Below are 22,489 nucleotides of genomic sequence, written 5' to 3'. Positions count from 1 at the left end.
TTTATTCTTATCAATTTTTTTTTCATTAGAAGCATGCTTTCTGTGTTAGTAACTTGTAATGCACTCTTAGGCAAAGCATCCTGTATAATATTCAGAAAAGATTAGCATAGCAAAATCTTTAAAATAACAACAAGTTTTTCACCTGTTTTAAGTTACTATAGTTTTCCTGCATATTATCCACATCAAAAATAAAAATATTACATAACCAGTGATGCATCGCTAAAATAAAAAGTACTATAATGCTATTTCCTAACACAAGTAGTTAGACATTTCGTTGAAAAGTAAAATGATTTACAGTTTGTTTTTTCAAAATTTATTTACATATTATATTTAAGTACATAAACAAAAATTAATATTGGTTTAGTAATAATTTCAAGTTGTTGTTAATTTACTAAAGAAATTTCTGAACAGTATTAACAGTGCATTCTCACATTATTGTCGTTTTTTTAATCTAGTTTAATAGCAGAATGAGATCATGTCATATCTGTATGTAATAGTTTACATTCCACACTTCTAGTAGTGGACCATATATTTTAATAAACAATAAACTTGCAACATGTTCATAAGAATGCAAGATCTTTTATTTTATGGGTTAGATTTACCTATGGTATACAAAATGGCAGCTCGTCTCTAATTCCAGCAAACAGAAGAAGGGAAACAGTGGGGACGCACATTCTAACCTAACCTAACCTATTCTAATAATTTGGTTGGTAATAATTATTGTAATTTATTAGAATAGGTTGGGTTAGGTTAGAATGTGCGACCCCACTGTTTACCTTCTGTTTGCTGGAATTAGAGATGAGCCACCATTTTGTATACCATAGGTAAATCTAACCATTTTCTGTATTAAAATTTATACTATAATGGATGTGTGACAAATTAATGTCAGTAATAGCGTAAGTAAGCAATGCAATTTTTTTGTAGTTGCATTTCTGGCTGCATGGCCCACATTTTTTAGAAAATAAAATCCATTGAATCTAATGATAAGAATAATCAAATCTTTTATTTGATTTTTTCTAAGTATTCATTCCTGTCAGAGAAACTATTGTCCAGAGATAGTAATATTTGCATACTTTAGTGATCACTTAGTGATTTGCTTAAAAACCAAAATGCATTTGACTTTCCACCACTAGTTGAGCTTCCACTACATCTGCTGACAAAATCACCTGTGAAAATTAATCCTTCACATTAAATACCTGTGTAATAATTGAAATGCAATTTTTATTAATTCAGTCTGTTTTTTGTATTTTCAATAAATTACTTTTGATTCCTTAAGTCAGGAACTGCTGCTCTAAAGTGTACTGTGCTTCTAACTCATCCAAAAACCTTTTACCGGTGACAGTCTACTCAAAGTCCCTCAGCAAACGTTTTCGGACACCTCACTGTGTCCTTTCTCAAGCTTTCTTCTCTTCTTAAAGCGATTTTCGAATTATCGAACTCCTCTTTCCGCAACGCACGTGCCAACCGAAAATTCAAACCATTCAAATAGCTTCTATAGAAACTCCAAACGAATAAAACTTCAACCAAAACACTAATCTCGTGCTATTTACAAATTTTTTCACAAATTTTAAAAAATGCTCCACAATTCTTTTAAAAACTGATCACGTGAGCAGTTCTATGCCGATGTATTACGGTGTAAAACATACTCTAGGGTACAAAACCATTCATACCCAACTGTGTCCGAATCCCTCTTATTCATACGCCTTACGTTATCCTCCTATCCTTTACGTTTCCCTTCTTTTATTTCGTCTCCTCTTTTTGCAGTAGTGCCTGCCATGGTAACGATAAAGTTACTTCATCTTTGGCATGTTGGCTGGGATGACTGGAAGGCTTTACATATTTCTATTTGTTCCAACCATCTAATGTGGTCTGTGCATTTTGTGGTGACTAGTAGTTTAGCGGCCTTGAAGTCTGGGATGATTTCCGGATCCGACACATATATTGCTAGCGAGGTGTTAGCTCTGCCATGCAGAATGTCTTTCTGATGTTCTTTCCATCTCACTTCCACTGCACGCTTCATGGCTCCTATGTACAATAATTCTCTGCTGCATCTATGATCCATTAATGGGATTGCATACACCCCTGGTAATTTGCCCCTGTTCAGTTTATCTTTATTGTTCCGCAGGAGTTGAAGCATAGATGGACAACGTCGGTAAGTTATACGTATCCCTTGTCTTTTGGCAATTTTTCTGTACAAAGGTGCTAATAACGGGTTGTACGAAACAGGTATAATATCTTGCGACGTTTGTTCATTACTTCCATTGCCTCCTGCGGAGGTAATGGAAGTAATGAGGGACTTTGAGTAGACTGTCACCGGTAAAAGGTTTTTGGATGAGTTAGTGGTTGCTACTTGGTGTTTTTAGGTGAGTATTTGTACTGTGCTTGTCACTGCTAAAGCTACAGGGGACTATGAAATGACTAAATCCCCTTGGCTTAGTTGGCAATGCCCGTATGCAGTATATACTGTATATGTTTTCACTTGTATCACATAAACTTATGCTTTACGTTTTTTACACTTGGACTCTAGCTAATAGATCTAGGAAAAGAAAAAAGCAGCGAGCGAAGGTTGCAGGTTCAAGCCCCACCCCCAGGCCAGCTCTTTTCTTCCAGATGATTCTAAATTATTTAATAAACTATTTAAAAATTATAATTATTAACTTATATAACAGATGGTGCCTAACATCTACCTCTAGTAGCAAATTACTTAGTATTAATTATTAAAATTAGTGGATTTATAGCCCGAGTATTTAAGGCGATCGTTTGGCTATGTAACAGTACATAATGTTGTTTCTTATTATCTGAACTAAACAGTTATATGAGAATGATTAAGTTGGGATAGTGTTTGATTTTTTCATTAAAATTTCAATCTTATTTCAGTGAGAATTTCTATATTTTTCTTTACATTGTCAACAATATGAAAATTAATCTGCAAAATGCAGTTATCCATAAAATCCATTACTTATTAAGATTAAATATGCATATAAATTTTATAGTTTGTCTAATAGTTTAATATATAGGTAAAGATAAATTTAATTTATATAAAGAAATGAATAAATTAAATGTAGATCATTATTAACCATTACTGTTTTCAATCATTATAATAAATATCTTAGTAACAAATCAAATATCCATTTGATTTAAAACTTTGTATATGTGAGATTAAATGATTAAAATCATTTTGAAAGTGATACAAACACTGCTTTAACTATCCATAAACAATCACACCATAAACAGCAATGTTTTCAGTCCATTTGATACTATCATCAACTTTTAGAACAGTTTGAAATGAAAAACCCAAAGAAAATACAATTGACTCCGCATAAGTCGACACCCAGATAACTCGACACTCGTCGGTTACGTAGTCAGTTTTTTGTGGTCCCGGCCGACTTACATAGGCATTAATGTCATTAACCTTAAAAAACTCTGTTTACTCGACATCATTTAACTCGTCACCACTGGATAAATCAACATACTTTTTCTGTTTCACACTGTTTAGAATTCTGATAAGTCGACTCCCTCCCCGAAAAATGAGTTCACACCACACAGCTTATTGTACGGTGTCAACTTATCAGACGTCTAAAAAGTGTAAAACAGAAAAAGTATGTTAATTTATCCAGTGGTGACGAGTTAAACGATGTCGAGTAAACCGAGTTTTTTAACATTAATAACATTATTGCCTACGTAAGTCGGCTGGGACCACAGAAAGCCGACTAATTAACCTGCGGAGTCGACTATATATCTTGTTAAAAATATAAAATTTATTTATTTATTTATGCCGATACTCTTTAATACAGTATTTTTAGTATATATCTGTAAAAATTATTTTAATTGGCATATAAATCCATTTTTGTTTTTGTATTTATTAGTTATTTATTTATTTTTCTGTCTGAAAAAGTGATATGTATTTGTAATTATAAGTCATATATAGTTCCTTTTTTCAACTTAAAATTTTGTTATAGTTTAACAAATAAAATTATTTTTAGTATAAATATAATGTAAATTTTGTGAATTTTTCATATAAATTGTAAAGTGTATATTTTGTAATACAAACTAAACAACTCGTTTTTGCGAAAGGTGACGATTGCCTATTAAACTCTAACAAAATACTATTTGAAAAAGAAACAAAACCTATTATTAATTAAAATAACTAATATTTTATGATATTGTAAAAATTTTTCTATAGTTTAAAATAATGTAAGACAATAAGTCATCAATAGGATAAACTATTTTCAAAATTGTATTTATTTTAATATAATTAAAGAAACGATTTTTTTATTTATAAATTAAAAAATATTGGAAAATATGCATCATTAAAATACTTTATTTTCTATATAAAATATTTAATTATAATTAAGTAGTAATCATTAATTCTAAAGTTTTAATAATAATAATAATATAGCTTTACTGAAGTAGAAAATCAAAACTTATAGTTAATACATTTAGAGAAATATGAATGATGCTTCAAATCATTTTTAAAAACAACAAATAACTGGTCGCCGATTCGCTTTATCAGTTATTATAGCAAATGATTTGAATCATTACTTATAAGATCTCGTCTAAAAATTGTTTTCGTATTTTTTTATTCTTAACATATATTTTATATATTTGAAAATTTTCTATATTATAATAAGTTATTATAGCGCATAAAAATTACAACTTTATTTATATTACTTTACAATTTATGAATAGTTTTTAATAAATATTTATACGTTATAGGTAAATAATGCAACAGCTAGAGTACAAACCAAGAAAACACCTACAATTCCAAATGGTAAGTACTTGCATGGAATATTTACATTGAATGTTCTTACTTTCATTCTAATTACTAGTTTAAATGTAATCCGATTTTGTGTTAAACTGTTTGCACTGATTTCATATTTTTTTATTATCCGTAAATGTTATTAAACAATAGAAAATTAGATTTAATTTTTTTGATGGCACTGCAGTTTGTGCACTTTTTATACATTTTTAGTAGTCCATTTTATGTGAATTACATAATGCATTGTGTTTGCTTACATTTGTGAATATTTGCTAATGTAGAGAGCATTAAATTTTTTTAGCTTTCCAATAAATAATAATATATAATTTATTATATATGTATATATTATATAACCTAGCAAGTTCATTTTTTACTTTCTCTTTGCTAAGGAATGATCATTCAATTATTTTATTAAGGTTAAAATATATGAATGTTAAGAATGTCAATTTTACTTATAGATGGAAAAATGTGCACTTTAAAATATTTTATAGATACTGTATCTCGGGCACTTAACGAACGAATTGGTCGTAACAAGCTAATTTCCGAGTAAAAATCCTATATATTCCAGATCAAAATTATAATTTTATCTCGACCGATTAGGTTTGGGTGGTTTATAAATTAATTTTTTTTAACTATACACGAATTTTCTTTATAAAATGTAAGACTTAATACACACGAACAAAATTATCTCATTTGCGTAATTATCAATAATAATAAATTAGATTTAAAAATTGCTTCGCCGTTATCAAGAAATGTATATTATTCTCGAAATATAAAAATGATAATATTAACACAAACTGCATTTGCTGCCCTTTGTATACGATGATAATAATAAATGCACTTATTACTATTAATGAATTATTTAATATATAAATTTATCAAAATATTATGAATGTAAATATGTGACAATCAAAGTATTAATTTGATACTGTAATTAATTGCACCTGTCTGATGGTAGTGATCTATCCAGTTCTAACAAATGGTAAGTAATACATTAAAAAAGCAACATTATCCAATTTTCATTATAACATTAAATTGAATAATGTAATTCCGTAAATTTTTTTTTTAGTACCAAATATTTTTAAGAATAAAATGTAAAGTCTCTTTTTGAAATTTTATTTTTATTTAATAATTTAAAATAATTTAAACTACAAGGGATGTTGAAGTTGTTTCTAAATTTTTTACGTGATGTCTAAAAGTATTCAAACATAAATCTAAATTTTCATCAAATATTTTTTTCAATACATAAAAACAAAATCTTCATTTCTAAAATGCAAATTTTTTCTTCTGAAATACGTATAGTTAGTTTTTAATAGTTTTAAAGATAAATATAGTGAAATGTCATTATAATGAAATTGCATGGATAATGAAATAGTGCTATGTAGGAATGTAACAAATAATTTCAGAACAAGTAATATAAAAAAAAATTTTTTAAAGTCAATTCCTACTTAGGTCAACAAAGAAAAATTTTATTTTAGTTACTTGTGCCGACCACTCGTTCTAACGTCCGTCTCCTGTCGTCGTTGGTCCGAAAAGTGAACGAGTAGTTCGAAGTTCTCTTTTTTCCTCCTTGCGTCCTCTATCGGTCGGAATCGGCATATTGCCAACGGGCGCCACAGTTTAAATGTAATTAATTAATACAGTTTTTTCAAATATTCATTCATTAACATCAAATGTCATCCACTACAAGTGTAAAAAAATGTATTTGAACTTGAGTGGATGAATAAAAAGTATTTGATTAACGATTGAAAATTTGAACAAGATATATATTTATAGGAAGAGTGTGAACTAATAGGAATTGAAAAAGTGAAGAACAATAATTTAATTTATTATCGGTTACTGAAAAACAAATAGCATTTTCTCTCATTCTTCTTAGAGAACATCTTATTTCTTAGGAGGCCAACAACTGCCGAATTAACGTCTAACTCTAGTACCAAATTAACTTAAATTATTAATACTACTATAGCCATTTGCTAGCCCGATAATTCGGCAGTTGTTGGTCTTTATATATAACGAGTTAGTTGTTGTTTATTTACTGCTTAGGTTTATGTTCAAATCTATATGTACTGTTCCAGTTTTTTGAGGAAGTTATATTTACTATTATTTCATTATGAAAACATGCCATGAATAAATGATTAATGCATAGACTAAACTTAAACAAAAATTTGAATGTAGTTAAAACTTACCTTTGTTTACAATATTTCTTTATTCACAGCAAATATTTGCACTTTTAAGTATATGTTAGTGAGAAGGCAGATGCAATCTCTAAAGATATTGATAAATAAAATTGGAGAATATTATTATAAATAGACATCATAAGATTAATGAAATTAAGAATACAACCACAACTTTTTTACAGTTCCAGAAAAGAAATAAATTAGATTTAAAACCATACTTAAAAATGTTTTTGGCCAATTTTCATTCAGCTTTCCTCAGGCATTAGCAAAATTGAACAAATTTTTTTTTTTTTTTTTTTTGCTAATGCCTGAGGAAGACTGAATGAAAATGGTCAAAAACATTTCTAAGTATGGTTTTAAACCTAATTTGCTAAAACTTTAGAAAAGGTGTGGTTGTATTCCGAACTTCCTGTTTCAGTTGCATATATATAATTAATGGCTTTTGCCTTTAATTTTTACTAAAAAATAATATAGCCAAATATAACAACAGTAATCATCAAATCTAAAATATTTTTCTACTAAAAGAACATATAAACACAGTAGAAACTTGATTTTCTAAAATACAGTTTGCAAGTAAATAAATAAATAAATAAAAAGCAGAATGTGTAGCAATGTACAGTACATCCCATAGAGTATAATGCACAAAGACCAAACTCTCAAACTGTAGCACTGCAAAACTATACCATGTAGACATAACATTACATCAGATTTTGAGTAAATTAATTTACCTTCAAATACAATAATTGTACATTTAAAGTTTCGTGAACTATAAATATTGTAATGCAGTAATTAATGTATCAAAAACACAAAAACAAATGAGTTTCCACATTATCTGAAATATCATTCATCCATAAGCCCTAGTCCCGGGTCACGTCGGGTTCAAATAATTTTCCACTGTATATATAGAAATGACAAGTTTTAGCAGAATTATCCTTAGAATGAATATTTTGTTTAGTAATATTCATTAAAATGACATTTCAATATATATATAATAGTAAATAAAATTTGTTATTTAACTCAATATATAAAAATAAATGTAATAAAAATGAAACAACTATATTCTGCAAAATACAAACTACTGTAATTTTGTGCTGATAATGCATGGTGATATATACCCCGCAGAAAAACTGAAAGAATGAAAATAAAATTCTTGCATAACCTGCCCCATTATATATTCCACACTCCAGGACAGCGGTCAAAAGCAAAATAATTACTGGTATGCAGTTTAGAAGTTGCCATCTCAAGCCCAAATATTCTATAATAATATTGTTAATTTCTGGATTATTCAGAGTATGGTTTGGCTAGCTATTAATAATTAATATAAATTTTTCTGAAGATAAGCAGTTATTGAGTATTAACATTAACTAATAATTACAATAATTTTTAATTAAATTTAATAATTATTGTTTTGTGTTAAATTTAATAAAAAAAATTATAACTTAACATGACATTGCCTTTTTGCTTTATTTTTTAAACCCTGTAAGGTTTAGAGAGCCATTTTACATTAATAAACTAGCATTTGCATAAGATTTTATATATTAAATAACTCTCAATCCAAATGTACAGTACATTTAGCAAGAAATTCATCTCTGTATTCACTGGCCATAATTCCATTGCAGGTGTTTATGAACTGTCCAAATTATGTAAATTAAGTGTAAAAATAAAAAATATTCATCATTTTTATTTTATGACTGTTCAAGTAATAATAATAAAATAAAAGATATCAAATTAGTTTGATTTCCTTTATTAAAAAGTCATATTTTCTGTATATTTCTTTCATTCATTTTTCTAACTAAGAATTGAAAAGTTGTTTTAATTCAAAAAATATTAACTTTTGTGATTAAACAGTTGTATCATTTCTTATGAACATATGAATAGATACTGTAATTGTGGGTCCAGTAGGTCGACTGCCCACCGTCGGCCTGTCGTATAGTATGAATCAACTTTAAATTGTGATCGGAATTTAAAATTTGAATATAACCCACTTCATTGCATAATCTGCACCTCCTTTCAAATTATCTTTCAAGCACGATAACCCATGGGTTATATGCACAAAATTACAGAAGTTGACAATTAAAGTAGTCTTGACTTTGGCTTTGTGCAGTATTGATGTGATCAAAAATTTAAAAATTTTGTACTTGTTATCTGATTGTATCAAAGTTATTGTGCCAACCGTTTTATTTGCCAATTACTACAAGTTATTCAGATAAATTTAACTGTATATGCTGGCATGTAAGTCATTGTCAAAATTTTTAGCTCAAAAGTTTAGACCTATACCCACTGTAAAAGTTGACTCAAAGCATATGATATGCTATCATGATATATGGTAGACTATAGCAAAATTGTATAATGCTGCATTGCAGCATTATACAATTTTCAGTAAGACATGTTTTTTCCACTAACATGTCTTACTGAAAATTGATCATTAAATTTAAAAATTTGTTTGTTTAAAGATAAAGTGAGCAGTTAACATCTGCCTCACTAAAACAATGTCCTTTCATTCTAATAGGGCTGTGCCTTTTTAGAATGAAAATTGTAATAATACAATTACCGGATGTAATATTCATTTACATAGAATTTTTGTTATATTAATCTCTATATTAAATAAGTTAACCAAACAAGTAAACCCAATTCAGTAGTAAAGATTCACATTTTATACTTGGATTTTGGCCTAGTTTTGGGAGATATTTTTCAGACTCAGGAAGTTGATTTAAATGTCAGCATATATAGTAATAGTTTGTTTTTAAAGTTTTATTTTATAAAGTAAATAAACTGCTCTATACTGATTGTTATTTTATGTTAACTACGTATAATTAATATAGTTGTGTTTTAAGATTTTATAACTATTTTACCTATCTATGTGATAAACATTTAAATCATTTTTTAACTGGAGGATTCATGTCAAATTTGTTTCTAAATGTTCTTCTTCAGTTTTGTGTATTCTCAAAATGAAAAATTTTCAATATGCACATAATGATATATAACAATCAACTTGTAATTCTAGATTGATAAGAAGTACTGTACATTAATATGTTTTATACTTCTCGCTCAATAATTTTTATTCTTTTCATGGAGTAATAAAAATAATTTGATAAATTACAAGAATAAAACTCTACACATGCACAAGCAGCCAACCAAATAGAACAGAATCGTAGGTGACCCTACGGGGCAACCTATGATGCTATATCGTGTTTGAGTGCATTCCTCCAAGGCTTGATAATAGTTGATAAAGGAACTACGTTGGGACATATTATTATCATGCTCCACTATAGTGGCGAAGTATTTATGTTAGGACTTTTGTCCGTCCGGCGATGTTGTCCGTCTGTCAGATTTCCACGCGCATGCACAACGACTTCACTTTTTACCTAAGTGTTATGTTCCATTCAATCCATTTATTGCGCAAGTCCTCACGCATGTGCAACAACTACTTGATTCCAAGAATTTATAAAATTTATTTTAAACATATTTGATTCACTTTTGTCGAGCATGCTATCAGATTGGCTTGACCGTGCTTGTTTTATATTTTGAAACAAAAAAGATTTAGGACTTCACAACAAGTGTAATAGGACTCTCGATAACTCAAAAACTGTTCATTTTTTGACTTTGTGTCTATGGAGACTTTTAATCAGGACCACTAGAACTACAAAATAACAAATCCACCAGTAACATACCTATAAGGTCTGTGCAGGGTCCTTCATACCAAAATAAGTGCATATTTTTCTTATTAAATTTAATTTTTCCTATTTTTGGTTGTTTTCATTCTTCCTTCTATTACTATATTTATATTCACTAAAGATAGATTTACATGAATATACTATACATGGCAAATAGTAGTTTGCTATTTTATTTAATTAAATGAATTTTGTTTTGGTAAAAATGCTTTCAACTTGATAATACTGTATCAATAGAATAGGAAATTATAAATTACTTTAATTGATAACTTTTTATATGACAAAATGTTCTTCTGATATAAAATTAATCTTTTCTAATAATATTTTTGCTCAATTTTTAAATTTTAGACCATCAGATATTTTTATGTAATAATTTGTGTTCAATGATAAAAATTATTGAGTGAACAATGTTATTGAGATTCAACAAATGAATGAAATTATTAAAGTAAAAATTTGAATATTATGCTTCTTACCAATCAATTAGCTTTAATAGATTTATTTGAATGATAAAATTTTATTGCTCAAATGAATTACAGTTGAAGGGTTTGGCTTGGTTTTGGCTTGGTTGAAGGGTTACATTTTCTCCTAACTTTCATTATGGTGCCATAATGAAAAGTTAGGAAAAGCAGATATATATTTAAATTGAAATACATTAGTGTTTAGCTGTTAACATGTATTATAACATAATCAAAACGGTACTTACCAGCTTTTACACCCAAACCCTTCAATTATTAAACTTTAAGATACATACATACATATATATATATATCCCTCGTACAACATGGCACTTCAACAATGCAGTTTCACTCTAACATGGTTGGAAAATTGGGGATATCCCCGGTACAACACAGTTTCCAGTTTTGCTCTAACATGATTTGAGAATTTGGGAAATCCTCTATACAAAATTTCACATCTTTGAAGTGCAAACTTGTTATTTGATGTTTTTATTTTTATTAAAGTAAGCATACTCATCATCTCAAATTTACCCACGAATTTTACAATATTGAAATTTTCAATTTGTTTGGTGACTTTCGTCGGGTTTACTTTAACGAAAAATGATAGTACAATTGTTTCTTCCTTCTCCCAGCTTTCCGATCAACCAGGTATCAATGTCGTTGCTGTCATATTTTACCTTTAAGACTATCACTGCATTTTGTTTTTATAGATTAATCTTTGTATTTACCTAAAAATGTTTAAATAAGTTTTACTAAGTGTTATTAAACTTTTTTTAAACCATAGGTAAGCAATCATTTGTAAAAAATGATGAGCAAAATACAGCAGTATTTCGGTACTCAAACTGTTTCAACTTCATACAATTTGGTATTCTAACACAAATTCTAGAGAAAAATTTCTTGGTACTCAACTGAACAAATGAGGGCCTCCTGGAACAAATTTTGATTAACAACATATTTTTATTTTTCATCCACAAAATTTTTTTATAATAAAAATGAAGACACAGCCATAATATTTTTGACCAAGATCAATAAAAAAGCTGAGATGATGACAATACTTTGTAAAAAGAAAATACTCTTATTTAACTAAAATTTATATTAATGCATAATACAGTGTTTTTAATTGTGATTTTTAGTTAATTATTGATTATTAAAGCAATCAATAATTTATCTTAGTGACGGGAAAGAATAGTATATTTTTGCTAACTTTTGGAACCTAGTCCTTTGTTTCATATAGCATGGATATTTTGGAATGTAACTATCATGTTATATGAGGGATACCTGTATATATAATGGAATTTAAAATTACAGTCTTTAAAATTAATTCAATTATTCATCTAAATTCCTTTCAAAAGTTAATATCATTAAATTGTTACATAAGTTAAATTATTATAATCATTATATAATTTAAAATTTCTAATCTATTCATTGATTATGATAAATAATTTCTATTGATCCATTATCTCAATGCATTCAACCAATTATAGATATGTGTAAAAACAATTTATAAACAATTTTAAATTTAAAAGCCAATTCTGCTGCTACAGTACAGCGTAATGTAGAATTGCAACATTCAAAAGTTTTTCCATTTAGACATATTTCCATTTATTCAACTTCTGTTTTAGATTTTACTGTGTGTGAGTTTGTTGAAAATTTTTTAAAGATGTGCTAACTATTCTTTATAAATATTTTTTTATTATTCCAAGTATATATTTCTAATATATGTCTTTTTCACTTTTGGTTTCATTACTATTACTTTATTAGAATGCAACATAATTAATTAAATAATATAAATAAAACAATACAAACTAACAGAATTTTGTTTTATTGAAGCAGATTGTTAACAAAGTTTCTTCTATGAGGTTTACAGAATTGTGTTTGTTCTCAAAATTCGTTCGATAGACTTTGGTTAAACTTTGCCATTTTTCATTAATTGTGAAGCAGAATCCAAAAATGCAATAAAAAATGGGGGTCCATGATTTCATTGAGATGTAAGATCATTTCACAAGCGTGCGTGACAAAGAAATATTGCACAAATCACTTGACTTTGTTGTGTGATGTTTCACGGTCACTAGCACATCTTGCATGGGCTTATAGAATAGAGTTTGTTCTCAAAATTTAATGGATCAAGTTTGATAAAACTTTGCCATTTTCCATTAATTGAGATGAGGAATCCAGAAATGTAATGTGAGTCCATTTAAATGTAAACAAATCCAGCAACAAATCACTCAACTTTCCCAGAAACATTTAAAATTCTGGTGGCACTATCTGTTTGATATTTCATTAAAAAAAACTGTTTACACTTTTAATTACAGTGATACCTCAGTTTTCGTCGATAATCCGTCCGAAAACAATCGGCGAAATCCGAAACCGATGAAAACCGAGGCAATTATTTTCATATGAATCAACGTAAATCCAATTAATTCGTTCTAGATACTCCAAAATACATACCAAAAACACATTTTATAGAGACTTAATTTATTATTGCTTTTAGTATTTAACACTATATTAACATAAAAGACTAATTAGCATAAAGATAATTAGCATTAAGATGAAAGCAATGGAATTGTTCGGCTAAACACAAGGGGTAATGTCTTGTCTTGTAGAAGCTAGTTGGACATGAGCTTCTAGCCTATATTGCCTCGTAGTAAAGTGTGATGTAATTGTCATATAATAGTTAGTTGTATGCATTTATGATGGTCGTATCGAGGGAAATAATGCCTTCTGGGAAATCCATTTAAGGGTAACTGGTGCCTATTTAGGCATACAGACATGGAGAAAACCCAGAAAACTTTACATGGCCAGCCCACCCTGGCGAAGTGCAAACCCCGCGACCAAACTCCCAATGTTCAGGGAATGGAACCGTTGGCCAATGGTTGGCCGTTGCGGGGTAATGTTCACACAACGAGAAATAATGCCACACTGCGCTGGAAAATGACTGGGTTGCCCTTTGTTTTCACAAAATTAGCAGCGAGGTCACTTGGGCATTCCGACAAAATCCGAGGCAATTGACGAAAACCGAGACAAATTTTTCGTGAAAAAAATTGACGATAACCGAAGTCAATGAAAACCGAGGTATTACTGTGTTATAATATGGTAGAAAGCTTAATTTTGAGGGTAAGGGTGGGTTTTATAAAAAATTGTAAATGCTAATAATGGGTGATATTGTCATTAAGTCCAACCCTACTCAAGATATGGCACATAACCACCCTTTATCTCCCCACCCTAACCACCAAAATTTAATAGCATGAATCTTTCTGATAAACAAACCTTCCTGCAAAATTTCAGAAATTTTCGAAAGCACAGGAGTTATTAAGCTTCAAACAGGTAAACAAAATCGTACCATACACAAAAATATACACACACATTAACATCCATACATACAGAAAAAACTGTAAATGTTTTTGCATTTCTTGATGTTTCCAGATCCCCTAAGTCCAGAAATGTAAAAATGTTTGGGGGGGTCATTTTCTGACTGATCACCATACTTTCCCTCTGTTATCTATAACAGGGCCTGGAAAGTAAAAATAGGAATCCATAACTTCATTTTTGATATACAAAAGGTATTACAGTGCAATGTCTATGCTCTCTGATGCAACAAGCACACCTAACATAATTTAGGCCTAGGGGTCAAATATAAAGACAGTATTATGTGCACCTAACAGAAAATAGGTACAAAAAATGAACAAAACGCAACAACAAAGCAATCGATGGCGATTGTTTTATTCTTGGATTGTCTCTCCATACCCGGCCAGTGCAAGGATAGCGTCTTCCGTGGCCTGCAGGTATGAGGATAGGCTCTTTTGTGGCAACAAGAGCAAAGTTCACCTGTCCTTCTCCGTCAGGTACTGTACAAGGATTGCCTTTTCTCCACCTAACAGGTACAGGGATCACTTCTTTCCTTCTGGCTCTGCTTCAATTCTATCACAATATGACAAAGTCTCATGATGTTCTAGTTATTTTAAAACTGTTTGAATATAAAATAAAGGTGTAGTAAGCTAAAACTTTACTTTTAAAATGTTTTGTTTTATTTTAAGGTTATCTTAGGAAAGTATAGATGCAGGTATGTAGGAATATAAAGTGTTCTATAGAGTAGAAAAAATATTAAAATATAAAGTTAGAAAAGAATTAACAACATACTGCTTTACTGTTATTTAAATAACTAAAAATTCACATATTAGTACTTTCAGGCAAGAGACCATTTTCAAATATAAGTCAAATTCAATAAATTTATTCATAATTTGGAATTTTCTCTTATTAATATATATAGCTTATCATAAAATAAAAAATATTTTCAATCACATCAACTCTGTATTTGTATATTTAGAAATTAATAATAATAATTAACAAACCATTCATTAAAATAATAATTTCAATTATGAGTTAATGTTTTAATTCATAGTAACAAAGAATGAATAAGCTCATGACACAAATTTTGATTTTGCCCATTATTCTTTAATTTATATTACCATGTGCAATATTTTTATATAAATTGTCTTTTAATGTATCAAATATATTTCCAACTAGCTGTTACCCGCAACTTCGCCCGCATGGATTTTGCAAGCAAACACCATTTACAACGTTTACAATCGTTCTGTAATCGAACCAATATGCAATAACAAATTCGAATTTAAAACGGTTCGAACATTTGGTTAAAAAATCGAAATATATAAAAATATTTATAACGTCTGTAATGTTATCAGTTTAATACACCTAAGTACTCAATGAAGACTAAACGTAGTTGAAAACAAAAGATCCTATCTAAAATAGTACAGTAGAAGCCGTTTTTCAGGTTAAGCCTTAATGCTTTTCCTCTCTCCCTGCGGGGGAATTTCCAAAAATTCCTTCTTAGTGTGTGTTTTCATGACATACCCTAACTGTATACCAAATTTCAACTTTCAACTCTTAACCGTTTGGGCTCTGTGCTGATTATTATTATTATTATATTATCATCATCAACTCGTCTCGATTATATATATATATATATATATATAGATATGCAGTTGTTTATACCAAGACATTATAAAACCTGTCAATGGCAATTTTTCTATGTAAAAGAATTTGATATTTTTTCTGGACAAATTAAGTTTTATATTATTTCTACTTTTTTACAATAGATATAACAAAAAACTTTATTGTAATAATTTTAATAAACTCTTCACATTTCTATTATTATTTCTTAGCAGTTTTATAAACATTTTTTTAAATACCTTCCAAATGTGTCGATTGGATACATTGTAACATTTTAAGAAAAATATCTTCTGTTTGGTAAGGAATGAATTCGATTCTTATGATAAAAATAACGTTTCAATAAAAATAGCATAAAATTTATGCAGTTTAATATAGTATTTTTACTTTTGTTTATATTTTAGTGACTTTACAAGACTGTAATTATTAATTTTATTCACTCAATATGTTTTTGCATTTTTGAAATGAGATTTTGTTTTTTACAAACTAAATAAATAAATTTATTTTCATGAAAATAAAATAATCATTAACTTTTATCTATTACACTCTTCATAAAGAAATTTTCTTTCACAAAAATTAATTTATGTAGTTTAATATAAAAACTATTATTAACAAAATTAATTTTTCTGATTTATTTTTGAGATTCTCTTCTGGTGTAGAGAATATTTAGCATTTGTGTTAGTAATGCTTAAATGTATAATGGTATGGTATAATGGTATTAGTATAATGGATAATTCTAAACAATAACTAGATCTTCACAGTTTATTGTATTATCTAAAAATGAAGAAGCAATAACTGTACAAACTAGGAGAGTTGAGTGGCTAATCTCATATATTCTCTTATTTTTTCCTATTATATCAATACTATATTTTCATAATGCCCAAGAGCAACGAAGTCCTCATTCACTTTGTTTAAAATAGATTTGAGTAATACTTTCTATATAAATATTGAAAATACTACTCAAATTTATATAAATATATATATTAATCCATTAAAAAGAATATTTATCATATTTCTTATTTACTAAATTCCTTTTCAATCCCTTTTATAATTTAAAACAAAGTTACTTTTTTTCTAGAATAAAAATTTTTAATAAGATACTGCAAACATTTTGGTTAATGTAACCCTTGATCCCAAGATGGCGGCCCGTCTCTGATTCCAGCAAGGAAACAGTGGGACGCACATTCTAACCTAACTTAACCTATTCTAATAATTTGGTTGCTAATAATTATGGTAATTTATTAGAATAGGTTAGGTTAGGTTAGGTTAGGTTAGAACGTGCGTCCCACTGTTTCCTTGCTGGAATCAGAGACGAGCCGCCATCTTGGCACCGAGGGTTACGTTAACCAAAGTGTTAAATTAAGAGAGTTTAAATTTAAAAACTCAAGCTTCAAAGTTAAATTTTATTACCTATAATTTTCAAAGATACATTTTAATCATTTTTAACTGATACTTCAACACAATGCTTTACTTTTGTTTAACCCTTCTAATTTTTTTGTGCAGTTTTATTAATGGTAATATAAATTCTGTGGTAAATTTTGTTAATAGATATTTAGAAATCTGAATTGATATACCAGTATAAAAGGTTCTCTTGTAACTTAAAAATCAAGGGTTGAGCAGTGAAGACAAATATATATTTTAACAATAATGTAATTAATATTTATATATAAACAGATTATACAATTAATAAGCTCTCTAGAGCACATGATATTTCAATTGTTAGATGATATCAGCTTTATAGTTTGGAACATTTTTACAAGTTGTTCTTGAAGTATCATCATACATTATAACAGCACACTGCCCTTGGATATAATGTCCATCTCTGAGACCACTTTCAGTTGAAAATAGTGGAGTTCCCACTTTCAAATGTGTTTTAGTTGGCGATGATGGAACAGAGAAGATCACATTTGTAAAGAGGCATTTAACTGATAAATTTGAAAAGAAATCTGTCGCTACTTCGGGTGAAGTTCATTCATTGGTATTTCATACAATTCACGGTACAATTAGATTCAATATATGGGCTACAGCTGATCGGGAAAATTTAGAGGTCTCAGAGATGATGATATATCTGGGGGCAGTGTGCTGTTATAATGTTTGATGTTACTTCAAGAGTAATGTCAAATAACTCTAGATCATTATTAACACTTGTGTCCAGATGACATGGAAATGTTAACAATGATTTAAAACTGTGTTGCAATACTATATAAAATAAAAATTAGTTTGTTCAGTTCTTGTTTTTTTAAGATAATACAATATGTTTCAGAAATTGATTGTTTCTACATAGAATAAAATAACTTCAATTTCATTATATACTATACACATTTTATGAATTCTTTTATATTTTAAAAAGTATCAAAAATTTATCACAACAGTGTTTTTATAAATTACTATAATAAATTTTTTAAACGACAGTATAAAATACACAAACAAATTTAAAACTTTAATAATTATATTTTTAAGAATTTATTAGATGTCCTTGGATGTTTTAAGATGAATTCCATCAAGTAGTCCATTCTCCTTTTTTCCTTTTTAAATATATTTTATTTAACATATCAGCATCCCTTAGTGTTACTTTTGTGATTGGCTTGCTTAAAAAATGAAATGCATGTCTGGTGTTTGTCTCCTCTTGCATTTGCCAGTGGCCGCCTTGCGTGGTGTAGCAATACAGAGAGGTCGGGCACGGGGTGCCTTCGCCACTGCCTTCGCAAGACACCCCTCACCACTAACAGCAGCTGCTGCGGCTACTGCCCTGCATGGTTACACCCCGTAAGTGGTGCATATGGCCATACCTGTGCACTTGTCATTATTTTTCTACTTATAATTTAATATAATTAGTAAATTTTAACTTTTAAAAATAAAATATTAATACATATTTATTTGAAAACTGATAATTTTTATTTAGATTGTATTATTTGTTTATTTTTATAATTAAAATAATTTTTGAAAAAGAATCTTTTTTAGGAGAAATGAAATTAAAGATGAGAATAAATATTGGGTAATCCATAAATCCTTATTGGATTTAATGTTTATTATATTTATTCAATGTAAACAAATACACCTTCATTTCTAAAGTGATGATACTGAATTAATAATTACTGTAATGGTGATCCTGAGCTAATTCTTTATTGTTAAATATAGATAAGAATTCCATTCCAGAGTAAAGTGAAGCTCATTATTCATTCCACAAACAAAAACAGCTAGAAAAAGTTTGTGTTTAACATTTATATCTGATGTAAAAATGAAATTGATAGAATGCAGCATCAATTCAAAAAGAGACCTTCTCAATTATTCTTGTAGATAATAGGAAGAGAAGAAAAAGTAATTCTAAAAGATACTGTGAAGTTCCAGTGAAAAATTGTTAACTGACAAAGGAGAATGCACCAAACAAATAACTATGCATAGTGTATAGTTAAACAAAATATTTATTTTCACAGAATAGATACAGATTGTTATTGATTCCAACTCAATGGCAAAGAATGGTAATACAGCAGTGACAAGATTATTGATGGACAAATGACAAGAATATTATATATTGCGACATATATAAGGAAACCAATAATGGGAGTGCTACAACTAATACTTACAAACTAACTTAAACTAAGGGAAGAGGGAAATAAAGAAAAAAAAAAAAAGGAAAGTGATAAACAGTAAGATAAGGTTATAGGAAAAGATGAAGTACCCAGGATATACGGAACTTTGCACACTTTTGGTGGGAGGCCACACGGAACTTGCTCAGACTGATGGCTTGTCGCCATCTTCCTTTTTCTTCTTGTATCGTCACTACAATAAGTTCACTGATCCTCATCAAGCTAGTTCTGCTCTCGACGACACGAAGCACCATGTCCTATGTCCTTCCTCTTCGAGGTCCAGTCAAAAGAATGTCCCATTCCTTCTCACTCGTGCCCTCGGGTGCTTTTTATCTCTGTTTTTTGTAGTTACACGAATCAGCTCTCACCACTCAAGAGAAAAAAGTAAGGATAGAAAGTTCTAAAAGTGAGAAGGAACAAAGAACAAAAGGAAAGATGCTTAAACTATAATTAAATTAATATATACAATGAGGTACGGCCACAATACCAACAGTTTCATTAATATAACTAAGATAAAAGTTATGTATAGGCCTATATTTATTAATTAAGGATATAAGAAATTTTCAAATTTCCATTTGCTTAATATAACATTTCCACAAAAAAATATTTTTTTCATTCTTTGTTCCTTTTCATATAATAACATCTATTTTAAAAGTAAATAGAAGAACTAAGTAATAAAGATTTGATATAAAAGACAAATATGTTTGAACAGTGTTTTCATAAGAAAAAGTAAGAAGCAAACATTTATTATTAATACTTAATTAAACTGTAAAATAAATTTTATACAACGAACATTTTAGGTCATAATTTCAATCGTTCTCAAATTAAACTGAAGTCTGAGAAAGCAAATAAAGCTATCTATATGTCAGATATACTTCATGATAAAGTACTGTACAGGCAAAACTTATTTCTTAATATTAAATTCTCAAATTAATACGTATATGTTGTAATATATATTTGTAATCCAGATAGTGAATATAAACAACAAAAACTTACACAAAACACTAAGAATCAAGGAAAGAAAACGATTAAAAAATTTCCAGCATAGAAAATAATAATAAAATTATATATACAAATCTAACTTAAAATCATTCTCTACTTTTTCTATTCCTAAGTCCAAATAGATTTAGATGATATTTTCTATAGCGAAACAACTACCAGTACTTTGTCTCTGCTTATAAATATACTTGCAGTATTACAGTTCAGAGAAGACTAACACAATGTAAGAAACATTGCATATCTATATTAATAGTATCTGATTAGTTAATTTTAATTGATATCCTCTTCAATTTTATAATATGTAGTATTTAGTCAAATATAATGAATAGACTTTGTTAGACAATTAAATAAACAACACAATAAAAAATGTTCTTCTTTTAAAACTCAAAAATTCTAATTTGTAATACAAATTTCACATTATCTATTGTAAGACCATGATGAAGAAGAATGGAATTCCAGTGTTCTTTTATTAAAAGTTCAATACGAACACATAACTCAATACAACATCAGTCAGATTTCAGATATATTCTTTACATTTCTTTTTGTTTATCAGATATTTTAATTATTGCATGATTTTTATTTTAAATTTAAAAAGATATTGCAATAAAAATTAAGTAGTAATAATTTTATCAAAATCAGTTTTCAATTAAATATGCTATTAATTTACAGGATGATTCAAAAATATAATGTGATTCATTGTTGAATAATTGTAGTTTTAAATCTCTTTTATTATATAAAGATTATTATTATATAATAATAAATTTATTAAATTCATTGAAAACATATAGTGATATGAGATCAAAAATCCCACATTATTAGTTCAGATATAAAACTGAAAAACTGTCTTTAAAAAATTATTTTACATATTATTTTTGAAGCTTGAATTGTAGTAATTTACAGTTAAGAATATAAAAATACAACCTAAATGATTATACAAAATTTTAAACTTAAAACAATGAAATCATTAATTTTTTAGTAAATAAAATAATAAAATTTAAGAGTTAATATCGAGCACTTACTCTGCAAGTCGTCATCTGAAACAAAAATTTAGCAATGACTCAAATCTTGGCTTTAATGTTGACATAATTTTTATTGAAGAATCAATGGTTATATTATTGAAAAAACTTTTAAGGTAGTCAAATATGCTGGTTTGATATAATTGTTGTATGCTTTCAGGAATAGAATGATACTGAAATTTATCAACAAAATATATACTTCTTGTGGAGAAGGTACTATCATCATCAATATTAAGAAAAATTTTAACAGTAAAATTTTTTCCTTTTTATAAGTATCAGAATTTGGACTAACTCTAGTAGATTTCATAATAAAAAATGTTACAGTTAAAGGTTCTACTGTTTATCAATAACGAGGTCGAGGCCGAAGTTTTAAACGCAAAAACGTGTACGTCGGACGCTCGGCGCCACTTTCCCGTAAGCCTAGAAGTTTGACAATGGCGTTTGGAGTCGGTGGAATCGTGCTCGACATTCCAGACGCCATTGTCAAACTTCTAGGCTTACGGGAAAACGGTGCCGAACGTCCGACGTACACGTTTTCAAATTTAAAACTTCGGCCTCGACCTCGCTATTATCAAATACAAATGATTTGCCGAATTAGTTTACCGACCGCAGATATAACGTAATTGTTTAATTAATTAATAATCAATGCTAAATTATGTCGCCATTTGTAGTGCCAAATAATCCCGATTATTAGACAACTTAATAATCGACGTTAACCAATATAACTCAATGTATCATTAATATTTAGTATCAATAACTAATAAGACAGATGTCTATCATTATTATTTATCAGAGAAGAATAAAACTTAGACATTACAAAGAAATATGAACTTCACTCCAGATCCTTTTTTGAAGCTTAT

At 28.5% G+C, this 22,489-nt stretch overlaps 1 protein-coding gene across 8 annotated transcripts in view; it reads left to right on the top strand.

Annotated features, from left to right (window-relative positions):
• The window catches only part of LOC136989252 (RNA binding protein fox-1 homolog 3-like), a 204,400-nt gene that overhangs the window by 161,834 nt on the left and 20,077 nt on the right, over positions 1-22,489 (top strand). For 5 of the 8 annotated variants that reach the window (XM_067287371.1, XM_067287373.1, XM_067287376.1 and 2 more), the window contains 3 exons: positions 4,717-4,771; positions 5,718-5,741; positions 18,667-18,793. In XM_067287371.1, the coding sequence (XP_067143472.1) occupies positions 4,717-4,771; positions 5,718-5,741; positions 18,667-18,793 (206 nt within the window). The remainder of the gene's footprint in view (positions 1-4,716; positions 4,772-5,717; positions 5,742-18,666; positions 18,794-22,489) is intronic. The other 3 variants (XM_067287372.1, XM_067287379.1, XM_067287374.1) reach the window with 1 other exon arrangement.

This window comes from Centruroides vittatus, unplaced genomic scaffold (assembly GCF_030686945.1).
Source record: "Centruroides vittatus isolate TY-2023 unplaced genomic scaffold, ASM3068694v2 scaffold_450, whole genome shotgun sequence".
Taxonomy (NCBI): domain Eukaryota; kingdom Metazoa; phylum Arthropoda; class Arachnida; order Scorpiones; family Buthidae; genus Centruroides; species Centruroides vittatus.
The sequence above is the reverse complement of the archived record's forward strand: the minus strand, read 5'-3'. Positions and strand labels throughout refer to the sequence as shown.